The sequence below is a fragment of the Benincasa hispida genome, chromosome 1, assembly GCF_027475165.1.
Source record: "Benincasa hispida cultivar pf3 chromosome 1, pf3_genome.v1.1, whole genome shotgun sequence".
Lineage (NCBI taxonomy): Eukaryota > Viridiplantae > Streptophyta > Magnoliopsida > Cucurbitales > Cucurbitaceae > Benincasa > Benincasa hispida.
Genome location: NC_143478.1, coordinates 43,175,244 through 43,193,741, shown reverse-complemented (window position 1 = coordinate 43,193,741; position 18,498 = coordinate 43,175,244). Strand labels below are relative to the sequence as shown.

General features: G+C 37.8%; 1 protein-coding gene across 2 annotated transcripts; it reads left to right on the top strand.

Annotated features, from left to right (window-relative positions):
- Window positions 1-4,081: 4,081 nt before the first annotated feature.
- ATAN11 (Transducin/WD40 repeat-like superfamily protein) lies at window positions 4,082-5,807 on the top strand. Of its 2 annotated transcripts, none has more exons than XM_039045394.2 (2): window positions 4,082-5,326; window positions 5,555-5,807. In XM_039045394.2, exons 1-2 carry the CDS (start codon window positions 4,292-4,294, stop codon window positions 5,588-5,590), a joined length of 1,071 nt encoding a protein of 356 aa, XP_038901322.1. In that variant the 5' UTR covers window positions 4,082-4,291; the 3' UTR covers window positions 5,591-5,807. The 2 variants fall into 2 exon arrangements, with proteins under 2 accessions (XP_038901322.1, XP_038901329.1); XM_039045401.2 differs by having other exon boundaries at window positions 4,091-5,337.
- The last annotated feature ends 12,691 nt before the right edge of the window (window positions 5,808-18,498 follow it).

Below are 18,498 nucleotides of genomic sequence, written 5' to 3'. Positions count from 1 at the left end.
ATAACCGTTATGCCCCTGTAGTTACATCTAACTCCTTAAGTACCACTGATTTCTTTAATGAACATAAGTCTTAGTCCTGCTATGACTGAGTCCTCTTTTCCAAAGAGAAGCTGTGGCCACTATGTTCAAGCCTCGGAATCAGCCTTTAAGGGAGCAATTTATCTACTTACCCCTACTTTGGGGAAGGAGTGAATTTCATCTTGTGTAACTGAGTTTCCAGCTCCCAAATCAGACAAGTCTCCAAAAAGGTATGCATGTTGAGTTGAGAATCTGGCCACTCTCATCCATACTAATCAAAGGACCGCCCTCAAAGGCAGGAGTTTCCGAAACACTCAGGATTGAAGTCATGTCACCTATGGTCATTTAGGTGAGATGTAAGTCTCTAGTATCAATGGTGTTATATACAGAGACGAATCATCTCGTGGTCTGGTCTTTTACAAACTCTTTGTATAGAACACCCCGCTCGCATGTCTCCACATGAATGGTCAGGATCTACCATCTGTAGTAGTTCACAACACTTGCAAACCTCTACAAAGTGGGTCTATCTGTAATGTCACAAGGATCAGGTATCCCACCTTAATCCTTATACTACAGACCTATTTAGATTATCACTTAAGGCATGATTCACTTGTATATCTCATATGCATGCTTAAGTTTACAAACGATAACCATGGAGCTTTGTTTATTGGATATGAGTAAATGTCAAAATGAAATAACACTTATTTTATTCATAAAATTGTATATAAATTACAAAAAATGAGACTCCGGGAGAATTAGAACACCAATCCCAACACCCTTCCAAATAAACAAATTTCAAATCTCTAAAATCCAAAATACTATCTCGAATAATTCAAGATAATTAAATACAATTTTCTGAAAATTTGGATTGTTACATAATCTCACTCATATTATTTAATATTTGAATCTTATTCAAATATATTATACTCTCATAGTTTAATTTTGAATTTCATTCAAATTTTACTTGATAATATAATGTATCTATACACATTATATTAATAGTATCGCATATAATTAACATAAATTTTCTTATAAAATTCAAATTCTTTCAAAACTAAATATTCCTTGATTTATCCTTAGTGAGCTAGCATGGGGACCTAATAAATCTTAAGATTAGAAGCTCTAATGATTCGAGATAAATTAATTAAACTCTTTAATTAAATTAATCAATATTCATTTATCGTGGATCACTTCACTAAAAATTCACAACTGCATTTTTGGCATTGTAGAATATTTCTATATCCATGGTATTAGGATTGATGCTCTAAATCTCGTGGTCTTATAGTTTGTAATTGTATATGTACAAACTTATTATTTATCTAATAAAATAAATTATATTTTATTTGACATTTAGTTGCAGTAATATAAAAACCAATAAATTAAGATCCAAGGTTATTACATGAAGCTTAAACATGGAGATATACAAGTGAATCATATTTAAGTAATAACCTGAATGGTCTGTAGTAGATGGATAAGACTTGGTACCTTATCTTTGTGACTTTACGGACACATCCACTTTGTAGTTGTTACAATTGTTGTAAAGTGCTACAAATGATCTGATCCTGATCACTCATGTGGAGACATGTGGGGATTGTGTCCTATACAAAGAGTTTGTATAAGACCGGACCACGAAATGAATAGTCTCTCTTTATAACACCGTTGCTAGAAGAGACTTACATTTCACTAGGAAGACATAGGTGACTTAATTTGAATCCTAAGTGAGTTGTGAACTCCTACCTATGAGGCCGGTCCTTTAATTTATATGGGTGAGAATGACCAAATTCGTCGACTCAATAAGCCTACCATTTTGGGGATTTGTCTGCTTAGAGAGTTGGGAACATAGCTACACAAGAAATCCACTCTTTCCCTATTATTAGGATAAGTAGAAATTGCTCCCTTACAGGTTGATTTTGGGGCTTGAATAATGTGGTGTCAAGCCCTCTCCTGGCTCGAGAGGGGTTCGATGACATTTGGACCATAACTAATTGTTTATTAGAGAGATCAGTGGTACTTAAGGAGTTAGATGTAACTATAGGGGTAAAATAGTAATTTTGACCCCAATTGTACTTACGAGCAATTTGTGAAAGGTCAACGCACTATTGATTGGTTATATTCAATGGACACATAAATATATCTATAGTACGAAGAGTGTCGCTGTCGATCTTTAGTGGAGTGACCAGCAGTTAATGAATGTTGATTAATTTAATTAAAGAGTTTAATTAATTAATCAAGTATCATTAGAACTTCAATCTATAGGTTCATAAGGTCCTTTTATTAATTCAATAAGGATTAATGAGAATCAAATTAATTTTGGAATAATTCGAATTGTTTAAATTAATTAAAAAAAATTAATTATATAAGATACAATTAATATAATGTATATGATATATTATAATATAAAGTTTTAATGAGAGAAATAAATATTTGAATATGATTCAAATTATATGAATATGATTCATATAAAAACTATAGATTAAAATTAATGAATATGATTGATATTAATACTATAGGTTATATGTTATATGTGATATAACATATAGTTGAATATATATATATATATTATGTTATATTATATTACTATTAAAAATTCAAAAATTTGAATTTATTTTAAATTAAAATAAAAAGGGTAAGGAGTTATTTTTAATAACTCCCTCAACGCCTCTCTCTCATAAAAACGTGAAACACAGATTGTGAAGAAATCAACTTCAACTGTTCATCTTCATCCTCTATCTGTCTGCCAAAATTCTCTTTGTGTGAATTTTTCTCTCAATTAAAATTTCCTTCCCTTTCACAAAATTGGAAAGAAATCCCACATAACTCTACGTGATTCTCACCTTGAGAATAACGAGGAAGAACTTGTGGTGGTGCTCAAAGAAGATCTTGTTGTGTTCGAGGACTTGCTTTGAAGTTCCGTTCATGTTCGAGAGAAGAAGTTCAGTTCGTGATACTTGGCTGTGGGGAGGAAAAGCAAAGAAGAAAGGTTCTTCAAGGATAAGCCTCTCGATCCCTTTTCTTCTTTGAACTTCACAGTAGAAAAGCAGGTTTAATGTAAAATGTTCATCATTGTTTCTGTCCTTTGTAATTTCATGTTTTGTAAACTAAAAGCGGGACACTACGCTTTTGTTTGGTTCTGTTTGGGGGTATTCTAAAACCTTCACATGGGTATAACCAATTATCAGTAAGTCAACCCTTCACGAATTGCTCGTAGCTACAACTAAGTCAAAACACCATTTTACTCCTGTAGTTACCTCTTACTTCTTAAATCTCACTAATCCTCTAATGAACAATATGTTTATGGTCATACCATAAAAAAATCCTCTTGAGCCAATGAGAGAAGGGCCCCATTGTTCAAGACCCGAAGTCAAGAGCAATTTATTTATTTATCCTAAAGACGAGAAGGAGTGAATTTCATCTTATATTGCTATGTTTCCAGCTCTCTGTTTGGACAAATCCACAAAATGTTAAGCTTCTTGAGTCGACGACTTGGGCTACTCTCACCCATACAAATCAAAGGACTACCCTTATAAATCACTCATGATTGAGGTTGAGTTATCTATGGTCATTTTATGAAATATTAGTCTCTTCAGTCAATGGTGCCATAAGAAAGATTAATCATTTCGTGATCCTGTCTTATACAAACTCTTTATATAGGATATCTCCACTCACATGTCTCCACATGAATGGTTTAGATCAAATCGTTTGTAACACTTATAACTTTTGTAACATTTACAAAGTCAGTCATCCATAATGTCACCAACATAAGACATCCAACCTTATCCCTAAACTATCGATCATTTAGGACCTTATCCATACTATAGATCATTTAGGTCATTTGATTCATATGTATGTTTACCAATACGGTTCAAATTACATAAAATAATATTTTTTTAATAGATAATTGCATATATAAAATAATAACTATTGTTTTAAATAACTTATCAAGTATAGGGCATACATCCCAACACCACCCTTATGTTGTACTTAAAAAATAATAATAATAACAAAAAAAGAAATTAATGGATATTGGATATTGGATATTGCATAAATAATTTAGGTGGAAATTGGATATTTCAGAAACAATAATTTTATATGATTGATTGGGACAAGGAGGGTTAAGTTCCTGGTTGCTCCAATTCATAGCAGGCAATTCAACTGGATTGACTTCTTCCTTCATTCGTTCGTTCCTCATCATCCATTCAAATACACAACTCCTTGGCCTTCCCCCTTGCATCCATTGAAGAAGAAGAAGACGACATTTCCACACAGAAAGCCGATGGGTGCAAGTAGCGATCCCAATCAGGATGCTTCCGACGAGCAGCAGAAACGCTCTGAGATCTACACCTATGAAGCGCCATGGCACATCTACGCCATGAATTGGAGTGTCCGCCGTGACAAGAAATACCGTCTCGCCATTGCTAGCCTCCTCGAGCAGTATCCCAACCGTGTCGAGATTGTCCAGCTCGATGACTCCAGCGGCGAGATCCGCTCCGACCCTAATCTCTCCTTCGAGCATCCTTACCCTCCTACTAAGACCATCTTCATCCCCGACAAGGAGTGCCAGCGCCCTGATCTTCTCGCCACTTCCAGCGATTTTCTCCGCGTTTGGCGCATCTCAGATGATCCTTCTTCTGTAGAACTCAAGAGCCTTCTTAATGGCAACAAGAACAGCGAATTCTGTGGCCCTCTCACCTCCTTTGACTGGAATGATGCTGAACCTAAGCGTATTGGGACCTCCAGTATCGATACTACCTGTACCATTTGGGATATTGAGCGGGAGACCGTTGATACACAACTCATCGCCCATGATAAGGAAGTCTACGACATCGCCTGGGGCGGTGTTGGTGTTTTTGCTTCCGTTTCCGCCGATGGTTCTGTCCGGGTCTTCGATTTGCGCGATAAGGAACACTCTACTATCATCTACGAGAGCTCCGAGCCTGACACTCCATTGGTTCGACTAGGCTGGAACAAGCAGGACCCGAGATATATGGCCACAATTATCATGGATAGTGCCAAGGTCGTTGTGCTTGACATTCGCTTCCCGACGCTCCCCGTCGTTGAGTTACAAAGACATCAAGCTAGTGTCAACGCCATTGCTTGGGCTCCGCATAGTTCTTGCCACATCTGCACAGCAGGGGATGATTCTCAGGCCTTAATTTGGGATTTGTCATCCATGGGGCAACCTGTCGAAGGTGGCCTCGATCCCATTCTTGCATATACAGCTGGAGCAGAAATCGAGCAGCTGCAATGGTCTTCTTCCCAGCCGGACTGGGTTGCGATTGCCTTTTCGACTAAGCTTCAGATTCTTAGGGTATGATGCATGTGAGTGATTCTATGTAACTTTTCAAATAGTAGCACATCTGGGATCTTACTTGTTCTGGCATGTTCCTTCATTTTCTTTTCGCAACAACACTTTGGTCATGCTATTAATTGTTTTTCATCCCTGCTCTTAGAATGTCAAATGGTTGATGTAGCCATATTTTACCTAGAGCTGTTTGTACTCTATTCTTTTAACCATTTTTCCTTTTTGTATATGCAGCAACACCTAGCTTTGGTTCTTCACCTACACAGATAGTCATGTCTGAGAACCATCATGTGTAACTTTGTTGTGCTAGTTAATGTGTCCAATCCATCCTTTAAGAACTACAGAACCTACAAAAGATGCATACTTAGTTTTCTCTATCTGATATTTACAGGGCTTTGTAGATAGACCTCTCTGTATGTAGCAAGTTACAGATATAGAATGATTTATTCCTTTAATGCCATGAGGATTCAACGTACAGTTTTCTAAATTTTGTTTTGTTTTCTTTTAATCGAAACTTCACGAAAGTTGATTTAAGACTCAAAGTTCGATTTATCCTTGGTAGTGCGTTCGGCACTCACTCAACTTTTGGTTGAATTGAGTGAGATAACAGTTGGTAGTGTACAGCTCTCAATTGATGTTGTTCTGATAAATTATAAATATTATCCAACAATTATGGAGTATGAAAATTGTGTGCATTCCTCTCAACTTGGAGAATCCTTTATTCTCATTTCTCAATGATGGAAACTAAAAGGGTTTTCTGCTGGATTTGAAGTGTGCTAACTTTCTTTTCTGGAATGGAGAGGAATTTGATGAGAATTAAGTCCATGATTGTGCCACATGGCCTCATCTTTGGTGCATGTTAAAATTGGCTGATAATTAACTTACATGACTCAGTACTTAGTAAATTGGCAGAAAGTTAGAGGAAAAAAGTTATCTAAAAGAGTAAAGTTTCTAATTTTTCCTCAAAATTCTAAGAAAACGGTTGAAATTTCAAGTTATCATTCTGTTTGGTAATATTTTTTTCTCATCTAAATGCTAGCAACAAATTCATTGAGTAATATGCCATGTAAGTTTATCAAGAATGTTGAGGAAAAAAAGCATGCAGGCGTGAGATATGGCATTGTTCACTTTGTTTGCCTCAAGCGAGATGACCACCCAGACATGAAGCTTGTCTCTTGCCTCTGCATCAGGTGTTCCCAAGCATTTACTTCAACAGAACTTACTTGATATGATTTAATATAGAAGGACTTATAATTGAAAAACGAAAATGAAAAGGAAGGATTGGTTCTGTGGGCATCATCACTCTTGAGTCTTTTGTGCACCAACCTATCAGTTATCACAACGTCTGTACTAGTCTAATTCACTTTCCCATTCTTCCACCACCCCACCCAGAATCTTTTAGCAGTATCTAGCCTAAACATTCTCTTCAACTCCCCGTTGGTAGTGTCTGCATCTCACATTTTTCTTTCCTACTTAATATTCCTTAAGAAAAAGGGTCGTGTGTGCTCTTTGTGTTCTCTTGCTCATAGTTCCCAGATCCTACTCTGAAAATTGAATCAGGAATTAGAATCCCAGTAGGTTAGCCCTTTCCTTCACTTTAATTACTTAGCTTTGTAAAATTAATATTTTATTATGATGAAATAACAATGATTCTTTATTGCTTATGACTTTTCTCTATCTTTGAAGTCAAAACACGTGAATTTTGTTTGATATTGAATATTTTAACTTTATATTTAAATTGTCATGTTTGCTGATATTATTTTATAAGGTATTTGGTATTTTGCAACATCACGTCATTCCTAACCTAGGTTTAGCCTTGTCTTTAGATCTTCTGCACCTTAGTACATGTTGCACCTTTAAGAAAATTGCATATAATTGTTCCATAGATAAGCTGGGAGGGGTAGGTTGGTTTAGGAATAAAATCAATCAAAGGATTTTTTTGTGGAATGGAAAAAAAACTGAATACATTTTGATTGAAGTTGGTATGCTTGATTTTTCCTTTCTATTTTCTGTTGATTGGCTTCATTATATTAGTTAATTTGACTTTTCTTTGTCATACTGGTGTGGATGGTCCAGGATTAATTTTTGCTCCAAATGGAGTCAAGCTGACCTGTTCATAGCCGTACCATCTAGAGTCAAGATAAAAGATTCTAGCATTTCATTCACATCTCAATTATGGTGTGAACAACTGGATAAATTTGTTGGAAGTTGATATCTTTGGTTTTTCCTTCATCCTTTCTTTTGTTCTATTTTTAGTTGGCTGGGTTCAGTATGTTGGTCATTTTGAATTTTCTTTTCGTCATATTGGTGTGGAGGTCTGGGTCAGTTTGTGCACCTAATGGAGTCGAGCGGATCTGTTCATAACCTAATGTCAAGAGTGAAGGAAAAACAAAAGTCCAACATTCATTTACATCTCTACCTCTCATTCCTCTGAATTCTGTGTTGAAGGAGGCTCACTCAAGCAGATTTCCATCATCTTTCTTAGGATTCACAATGGGGCTGCTGGTTGATGGTTCACACAGATTGACAAATCTTTCCTTAAATCTTGTGATGACATTGCCATTGGTTTTTTAAACCTGTGGAAAATTATACCACTCCAATTAAAGTGACTACGGGGGAGGGGAACGGTTTGCCAGCTTCTAAATGGATATTCACAGAGATTTTCAGGCCCACTGGCATGAGACTTCTGAACATATACCTTTCATCCTGATACCTTATCAGGTCTGGGCCTCTGGCTTTCCTATCCAAAGGATGCCTTCGGATACGTTGATGTAGTTGTCTACAAATTATTTGGGTTGGATCAAGGGTTGAGTTTGCTGAACTTTTTATCTTTGTGGGGGTTCTAGTTTCCCTCACCATACAGGAGTGACCATGATTCATTGAATCAAATGACCATCAAGGACATGGCAAAAACGGGTTTAGAAGCTAGAAACTTGGATTGTTTAGGTTCCAAGCTATAAGCCGAAGCTCATGATTTAGTCTGAAGCATACACCAATTAAATAAAAGATCCCACTTCTCAAAGTTGTCTATGAAGCAAAGCTCCCAACAACTGCTCTTCTTATTCTGAACTTCTTGGATGGTGGTTTTAGAAGTGAAATCCTGGAAGGCCCAAAGTCTATGAAGGAAACTATAAAGCTTAATCTGATTGTCATCCAACTGGACATCTTTCCAATCTCATTCTTCTTCCGTCCCCCACCCTTGGAGAAGAACAACCTTGGATGAGTTTCTCTAGAAGCTATGAGATCTAATGAGACATCTTGCGTGATAAGTGTCTTCTACATAATGCGCCAGCCAAATTCATCAGTCTTGCTTGTTTAGCCTTGGGTCATGCCAAAAGAAATAACAGATGCTTTTCAAGTTTTCTTGGAATTACATTAATGCAATTGCAGGACGTGTAACATACCTGTGAATTAAACTGTCGTAGTTCCTGATATCTAAGCTCATAGTTGTAAGAAGAGGGATTAATACGAATACAACCCTGTAGCAGCATGATAAGTTAGAACCTGAATCGACTTAAACAGTTGTTGGCCTGTGCCATGTACATTTATAGCTAAAACTACTGAGCCTGTTGTTCGTATTACCCCTTTATGCACAAATTGATGGTTTTTAGGTCGATTTTACTAAACCTGATCTCTACAGTTGCTAATTTTAGCATTAGTTTCAGTACTTCAATCAATCAATCCAGTCTTATAACATATCTCTGCAACAGCAAGTGGCGATACCATGCCATTTGTGACATTGTCATCATGAACTTTGTTCTGTAGTTCAATCCATTGATGGTGCCAACCCAAACCACGTCCTCATGTTCAAGAAATAAGAATCACAGTACAACCCAAACACAGTTCCAACCCCTTCCCATGTTCTGTAGTTCAATCATTGTTGCACATCCTTTACATTTTCCTCTTGGTGATAAAAATGTAGGCTTAGCAGATTGAAACTTTAAGTAGAGTTTCCCTTTGAAAGTTGGTTCCATTGATGCGTAATTTGCTACAACACATGGGAAGGGGTTGGAACTGTGTTTCTGTAAAATATGTTGTGCTAACTTGAGTTGAAGAAATAAGAATCAATAGATGGCTTTTTCTTCCCTCGGGTATAACATTCAACCATGAATGTGGAAAGGCAAAAGCAAGTTGGTGGAGGAAGAATTCCTCAATTGTGTAAATTCTGCAAGAATTCTATTGACTGTTCGTTTAGACTTTGTTTAATTTTCATGTCTAATGTTTTGAAACTGATAAGAGAAAATACTGTACTTGATCTTAGCCAAAAGGCCGAGGAAAAGCTATTTGTGTGTAATGATTTTCTAATTTGGTTTCTCAGTTTGCAGTTGAAATCACATTAGTTATCTGTGACTTTCAGTTCCTTAGTGGTGGATCACTAACTTGATATTATGTATATGCCAGATTTCTGATAGATACCTCCGACTCTATCAGAAATTAAAAGTTGAATGTTGAATAATGCTTTCATAACAAAGACAAGATTGCTCGATCAATTTTGTTTAGCTTGGATTGGAATGTTGAAGACCAACTAGATTTTTGCAAAGGAAACAACCACTTTGTTCTGGCATTTCTTGAATTCTATTTTACTGGAAAGTAGTTCCATGGAAGCATGTGATTCTCAGGTGTTCTTATTTCATCGTGAGATTGGTTTTAGCCAGATCTTGAGAAAATTGTACCGATGGTCTATTTGACAAGGTCAAAATGAAATTATGGAATCAACCCTTGATTCTTGATGATCGCTCCTGCTACACGTTAATTGTTTTATTTTATTTTTATGTTGCCCTTTTGAATGTATCGAGTAGTGATTAGGAAAACTAAAAAGAAAAAGAAAGGAGGAATGGGAATTACGTTGATGAATCACGAAAAGAGAAAAAAACTAAAAAAATAGCGAGTATTAAGAATTGAGAGCAAAAGTTAGGTGTCACAATCATACTTGAAGTAAGTAGATTGTGACCCCACTAGTGTAGATAGTGCAGTGGCGGCATGCACGTGTTGACATAGACAGAGGGTCAAGAGAAGTGTTGTGATGCCACCAAAGAGGATGATGCATCATGAACAAAAGTGGGCAAGTATGCCATGTTGAACATTTAGCAAAAAGACAAACAATCGTGTCATCGATGGTGTCACCAGATGGGGCCTCAGGCCGTAACCTCGGAAGTTGGGAAACGAGCGGCTCTAGAGTTAGATGTATGTTGCTAAGATATGCAAGCACGTTAAATTTCATATCAATTGGAGTTCAGACAAGCGCTCTACGTTGGTGAGTGACACATTCCATATGCATGGGAAGCAATGAGGAAAATGTTCAGAAGTACTATAGGGGGAGGCATGATGTCAGCTCTCCACCACCCTTGGACCCTGTGGCCTAAGTGAGTTAATCCATGGCACATGCGTGTGTCATGGTGTGGACGAGCGTTGCAAGACAAGTGTATTAGGTGTGTTCCATCGAGAATGAAATCTCATGGACAATGTCGGACGACACGGGTGTGTCGGCATTGCGCCCCTTCCCATGGGCTAGAGGTTCGATGTAGTACCTGGTATGTCATTTTGACTCGACATGGACTTCGAAGGGTTCAAGTCTTGATATGTTCAGATGGATGGATGTCCGGGAAGTTCCGAGTTGGAAAGTTGTCCATAGGTTCTTGACAATGATTCTCGATAAGCGTGCTTGAATAGGAGAGAGAAAGTTGATAACATTCTAACACTCGTGATGGCATCTTGAAGCATCAGTGGGACCCAATAGTTCCCAGTTGGCTCGATAGTTGGCCGAGTTGTCGTAATAAGTATTGAATGGCCTGGTGAAGTTCGGTAGGCAACTATTAGGCCAGTAGAAGCCCGATAGGTGTCGAAGTAGGCTGGTAGAACCCAGTAAGCATTATTATGTCCCGAAAAGCCTCGATAAGCTCCGTGGAGTGTTTTAAATTTGTTTTGACCCAACGAATGGTCTGAACACATCCCGGTAAAGTTCTGAAGAGATGTAGAAGTATGGGGGACGCGTTATTGGGAACCAAGATGACGAAGAGAGATGCGACATTGTGTTGCAATGACCTTAGCCTCATATTTGAGCAAGGTTGAGCCTCGGGACTTGGCCTAGAGTATAGGCAAGTTGGCTAGAGTTGCACATGAGAGAAAATACGCTTATTGGCAATGTGTATGGTCAAATGAAGTTCAGTTTTGCACGAGTTCAGTTCGGTTGAGGATGAAGTAATGTCGCGTAAGGTTTGACAAAACTTCAAAGAGTCGAGCCAAAAGTTGATTGGGACTTAGGCTTCCTTTAAGGCTGACCATGATTGCGTGTGAAACATGGTGTCGCACGGTTGAAGAAGTACAACCATGATATTTAGAATTAGAGCCACAATTTTTTTAATAAAGTCGGACAGAAAGAAACCCAAAGATTGAATTGAAGACTTCACAGTTGCGTCAAAAGTGCCAGTTTGGTAGGGCAAATGTGAGTCAGTATCGGAGGCAATGAATAGGTTGAAGCTAGACTTCTTAGTACTTAAGAGTGTCCTATGTCGACATGTCGTTAAGGGGAGCCTTACCCGTTAGTAAGCAAGAACCAAACTCATTTACCAAGAGTTTAGGTGTTTCGTTGACAAGAGATGAATAAAAGTGTTTCAGGTAGGGTGCCTTCAAAAGAACTATTACCACCAGAGGGATAATGCTATTGGTTACAAGCAGAAGAATTGGGGGTCAGGGAGACATCTGTCGGTCAAGTGCATTGGTGCATCAAGAGTCTGTATGGGTGGACATCATGGCTGTTAAGAGCCAAGTGATTGGGGAAGTAACTCGCAAAAATAGGTTGTTGTCCCGTGGGAATGCTCCCTTTGTGTGGAGCCAGTGTGTCCCTTAAGTCATTCCACATACCTAAGTGCGTTGAAGGTGACAAACAATCTGGCAGTTCAAAGAAAGAGAAAAGAAGCTACATCAAGAGCAAGAGAAGCATCTTCGCAACGTTGCCATACGAGGTGGCCAGATAGCCGAGTGAAGGGTAGTGTCGGCGAAAGAAGGGTTGTGTTTTTTTTTTTTCCAACTTTGCACCGTGTGAGCAGGTGCCACAATGAGACTATTTTGTGGTAGGCTTATGAGCCTCACCTCGAGGGGTGCATCATTATGTGTTGCTTATAGAATGTGTGTTGTGGCAGTTGAATAGGCTGAAGTCCTATGGGGTGGGATTAAACCCTGTTGCGGAGGCAGGAGTGTGACAAAGCATTGCCATGATTTTTTTGGTGAGTCCTAGGCTAAGTCCTAATGTTGGGCACGAGAAGGTCCCTGAGGGGGCGAGCCCATAACCATTGGCCTTCTTGTCGTGTGTATGTTGTGAGTCTCGAGGCAAAGTCCTTAAGTTGGGCGAGGTAGGTCCGTTGGTGGGAAAGCTAATAAGTAGTGTGTAGTTTCCATATTTGTTCTGACGTACGTCATTATAGCGAGTCCATTAGCAAGCCAACTCAAGTTCGGATAATCATTGAGATGATGTTGGGTTTAAGTTGTTGGGATTGGTGTCCTAATTCTCCCGGAGTTTCGTAGTTTGTAAACTGTACAAATTGTTATAAATAAAATAAGAGTTATTTTATTTGGCATTTACTCATATCCAATAAACAAAGCTTCATGGTTATTGCATGTAAACTTAAGCATGTATATGAGATATATAAGTGGATCATGTCTTAAGTGATAACCTAAAAAGGTCTGTAGATAAGGATTAAGGAGGGATACCTGATCCTGGTGACACTACGGATACAACCCGCTTTGTAGAGGTTTGCAAGTGTTGTAAACTACTATAGATTGTAGATCCTAACCATTCATGTAGAGACATGCGAGTGGAGTTGTCCTATACAAAGAGTTTGTATAAGACTGGACCACGAGATGACTAGTCTCTTTATATAACGTCATTGATACTTGAGACTTACGAGCATAGATGACATGACCTTAATTTTGAGTGTTTTGGGAACTTCTGCCTTTGAGGGCGGTTCTTTGATTAGTATGGGTGAGAGTAGCCAGATTGTCAACTCAACGTGCCTAGCTTTTTGGGGATTTGTCTGATTTGGGAGCTGGGAACTCAGTTACATAAAATGGAATTCACTCCTTCCCCGAAGTAGAGGTAAGTAGATAGATTGCTCCTTTAAGGGCTGATTCCGGGTCTTGAACATAGTGGCCACAACTTCTCTTTAGAAGAGATGACTCAATCATAATAGGACTATGACTTATGTTCATTAGAGGGATCGGTTGTACTTGAGGAGTTAGATGTAACTACAGGGGCATAACAGTTATTGGCCCAACTGTACTTATGAGCAATCTGTGAAGGGTTATCGCACTGTTGATTGGTTGATATGGACACAAAATATATATGTAGTAAGGAGAGTGCACCTGTCGGTCTTTAGTGGAGTGTTTGACAGTTAACGGATGGTGGATCCCATGACTAAATAGTTTAGTCAGTTATTCGCGTACCGTTGGAGCTTCGAGCTACAGGTCCATAAGGTCCCCTTGGTAACTCAATGGATTCAAGTTGAGAATTAGTTATTGGTGTTGATTTGAAATGTTTAAATTGACAATAGAAAATTCAATTATATATGATATGATCAGTGTGATGTATGAGATACATCAAGTGGAGGATTAATATAAATGAGATTTATATTAAGTATCATAAAATAGAAAAAGAACTATGGTTTATATGTTTCATGAGATGAAATATTAAAACTGTAGGTTATAAATATAATATGGTAAGTTGGTTATCATATATATTTATAATAATATTAATTATTAGAAAAATGTATATTTTTCTCTAATAACCAATTGAGTGGGGGGTTATTGGTGGTTTTATGGTAACAGTGAGATAAAAGGAAAAATATTTTCCTAAATTTACTAGAGTTGCTTAATTCGTAAAAGAACTCACGGTTTGCTGTCAAGTGAATTGGATTCACTAAATGATAGCTAAAAGAGAGACTAAACGATCATGGAGTGTTACTATACGATAGTTCACTCAGCTGGTCGTAGCTAAACGATCGCGAGGTATTTTTTATACGATGGGTTGCCTTCGTCTAAACTATTGAGCATTCGTTTATACGACAAACTTCTTCTCATCTCCCATTTGCTTAATCGTCTACACGATTTTTATTCCTCCGGTCTCTTCCTCTAACCAAGTTCACACAAAGCCACACTTCTGGATTTTCACACCGAGAATACCAAGGTAACCATTGTGGTGGTGTCCTCACTCAACTCAATTGAGTTTGAGGTTTCGGAGGTCGTTCGTTGGGTTCGTGTTTGTTGTTGATCATGTTGTGTTGCAGTCGTTGTGTTCGAGCATTCATGTATTGCTGTCTCGGAGACTGAACGAGCATTCGTGATCGAGGGAGATTGAAGAATGAGTCTTCAAAGGTATGTATTTGTTATCCTTTAATTTTCTAAAGCATGCTGTAATTTCGTTTTATGCATGACCTGTTAGTTTCCGTTTTGTGACTGTAATTGTTTATGTTCAATTTCGAATGGAATTTGGAATGATTATTCCGCTGCTCATGAAAATCATCATATCAGATTTCTTTCAATTGGTATCAAAGCCAGGTTATTCTGATATTCCAAATTTCATTTCTGATTTGAACTTCTTTTACAGTCGTGGTGGGTTTTCTACATTTGTGTTTAAATGTTAAATGCGTTGGTGGATGGCGTTGATGAATGTTTACGGGTTTAATTGCCTCTGTTTAAAGCTTTCTTTAAAATTACAAAGTGTTAATTTGTAAGGGCCCATGTGTTTTTAGGCATAATTAACAAACAATCGAGTCTGTAATTCAAAGTGTTTGAGTTTATCGAGTCGTTCATGATGAAGTTTCCAAGCATGGAGATGTGATTCTCATTGAAGAAGAAGACCAAGAGTTGGTTGTGTTGTGTAGCCTCAGGTAAATGATTGTTGGGATTTGGCTAAACGATTGTGTAGATTTTTCTACGCGATCGTGTACTATTTACTAAACGATCACTAAACGATGGGGTAATGTGTTTGCTCTATCGTGTAGACGCTAGAAGTAAACGATCGAGTGGGAGCATATGATGCTCATCATTTAATAAAAGATGCGCACACTAAACGATCATGTAGTTAGCATGCCTCATCGCATAGTCACTGACTACACGATCACGCGGTATACAATACTTTGGCGCTCGCTCAGTGATCATTTAGACGATTGTGCTTCATCGCATCATTGTCGTTTAGACGATCGTTTAAGGTTTGCTTTATGCATTGCATGCTGCACGATCGTGTACCTCATGCTTCATCGCATAGTAAAAGGTACACGATCGTTTAGCTCTGGAAGCGTTGGTAAACGATAGAGTAAAGTATTTACTCTTTTGTGTAGGCGATCACTCGAGTTTGGTACACGATCAGTGGAGACGCGGACTTCGACCGGATGGTTCAAGACCCGGTTCGCCTGTTTGAACCAGTGACTCTTTGCTTTTGTAATAGTTAGCTTTTGTTTCTTGAGGATTTGAGGCTATTTTTGTTTAATATACATGAGATGTATGTGGTTTATATGACATAGTGTATGACATACAGATTTGAAACCCATCTTAGGTTGTGCAATTATTCATGCATCATGTATTATAAGTGGCATGATGAAATTACAATAGAGCATGCACAAGCATCATGAAATATAAGAGTTATATTTATGCATGCAGTAAGCATATTCATGCATCATCTTTATATTATAAGCGTTATAGTATAAGGGTGAATGGAAGCATGTTTGCTTGGTTTGTTGCTTATTTGTATAAGTGTTATATAAACGTAACAATGAATGAACAATGCATGGAGCATGACACTTAGGCTAATTTATAAGCGTTATGAATGCCTTTTATGTGTTTGCTTCGCATTGTGGATAGTTTTGGTTGTTTATGTTATAAGAGTTATAATAGAAATTAGAACTAAAATCAATAAGAAAGAGTTGCATGCGGACTTAGGCGAACTCAATGTTTTAAAAGGGTTTTAAAATTGGATTGAGATAGACCTAAGTTCAAGGTTCTAATGGGATTAGCAACCTAAGTTTAATCTTTTTAAATCGATTTAATAGGATTAAATTGATTGACATAAAAGATTAAAATTGTATTAAATCTATCTATAAGGGACCTTTTGTCTAAGGCGGGTTCTGTCTGGGTTGGGGTATTTAAACTGACAGAAACGGAACACCCTTACTTGGGAACCTACCTGGAAAGGTGAATTAGATAGATTTTCTGCAAGCATGTGACAGTTGGTCAAAGATTCCGTTAAAGAGTTTAATGGATGATGATCAAAAGTTGTTCAACTATACAAGGTAAATGTTACTCTTGGGCAAACCTAAAAAGTCATCTAGTTAAAATTCTTAGTCGTGTTTTTTCTAAGTAAACTAAACCATAGGTTATAAAATACTCAGTGGGAGGAAGAGATATATATGATATGTCAATGATTCCACTCACGTTTCTCCCTGAATGTTCATGTCGTGAGATTCATACTTGGTCTCGTGGTGCCCTGAGAGCATCCCCTTCGGATGGTGTTTGCATGAGTCAATATCAAGGTGGACGAAGAGAGTGTTTATAGTAAGTGGGTGAAGGGTGTGTGTCAACACGTCCTACGGTCTTCTTCATTGGTTCGCATTGTGAGATCATTCTTGCACTCCCTTGTGGCGCCCTGGCAGCGTCCCCCTTCGGATGAGTTTTGTGCAATTGGTCAATATCAATGTGAATTCCAGAATTTGATAGGGTCACTTTAGTTTTTACCCCAATCATATATTTTTCCCTTTGGATTGGCTGCTTAGGGTGGAACTCTAAGGCCTAAAATGACGAGTCATACTTACAAGAAATTGTTAAGTAAGTTAATGATTTCTTGACCAAATCAATGATGGCTAGTCGTTATAGGAGCAAGAGTTGTTATGGTATTGATGGCTGATTGAGAATGTCTAAATTTAGAGGAGGGATGAATTGACCACCCTTCGGTGGCTTTTTTCCTAACCTTTGAAGCGTCATTGCGAAACTAGATGTCACATGGGATTCATGTTAGTTCTGCTAAACTATATTGGATGTTGTATGTTTTTTCAACGAGTATTTGCTTAAAACCTAACATAGGTCAATGTGTTTTTATTTTTAGCAACATGTTTGATTTTCCATTAAATGCTTCTAGTTTGACCGATTACATGGAAAGAGTCTTGTAAAACGCATTTCATCGAACGACCTTGAGTTTGTGATGGTTGAGGAGTGTCCTCAATTCCCGACCTTTGATGCACCGGGAAGTGTTCGTAATGCATACGAGGTGTGGATGAAGGCTAATTCATTGGCCCAAATTCACATATTGGCTAGCATACCTGATGCTTTGACCAAAAGGGTTGAGAACATGGTCAATACACGTGAGATCATGGACTCGTTGCAAGAATTTTTTGAATGTCAGTTCTTACTTTTTGAGCACAAAGGGATGGATGAAAATACCAGTAGTGTTAGTTCCTAACTTAAACTCCAGGAAGAGAAAGCAAGTGTTGTTAACTCTTTTAAAGTTCATCGACGATAAGTGTTATCTGACATGGAACTTTGAACTTATTTAGGTTCTGATATTAATCCCATTACTCTTCAAAAGAAAAGGATGTCTAAAGACAGTAAATATGATTTATTGGTCTTGAAGACGTGTTTGGTAGAGAATGATGATTCTGCCTGGATCCTTGATTTGGGTGCTACTAATCACGACAGTTCCTCTTACCAAGGATTCAGTTCTTGGCAAATATTGCCACAAGGAGAGATGACTCTTCGAGTCAGTACTGGTGAGGTTGTTTTAGTTGTTGCTATAGGCAGGTTGAAGTTATTTTTTGACAAGAAATATTATCTGTTACTGGATAATGTTTTTGTAGTTTCTCATATCAAGAGGAACTTAATCTCGGTTTCTTGTCTCATTGAACAAGGTTATACCGTCTCCTTTTCTGAGAGTAAATATTTATTTTCAAGAATGGGATGGAGATTGGTTTTGGTTCAATGGAAAGTAACTTGTATGTACTAAGGCCGTTAGTCATAAAAGCCTTGTTTAATACTGAAATGTTCAGTACAACGACAACATCTAAAAGACCAAAGATTTCTCCTAAGGAAAACGCCCATCTTTGGCATCTAAGGTTAGGTCATATCAACCTCAATAGGATTGAGCAGTTGGTGAAATGTGGACTTCTAAAGAGTTTAGAAGAAAACTCCTTGTCGGTGTG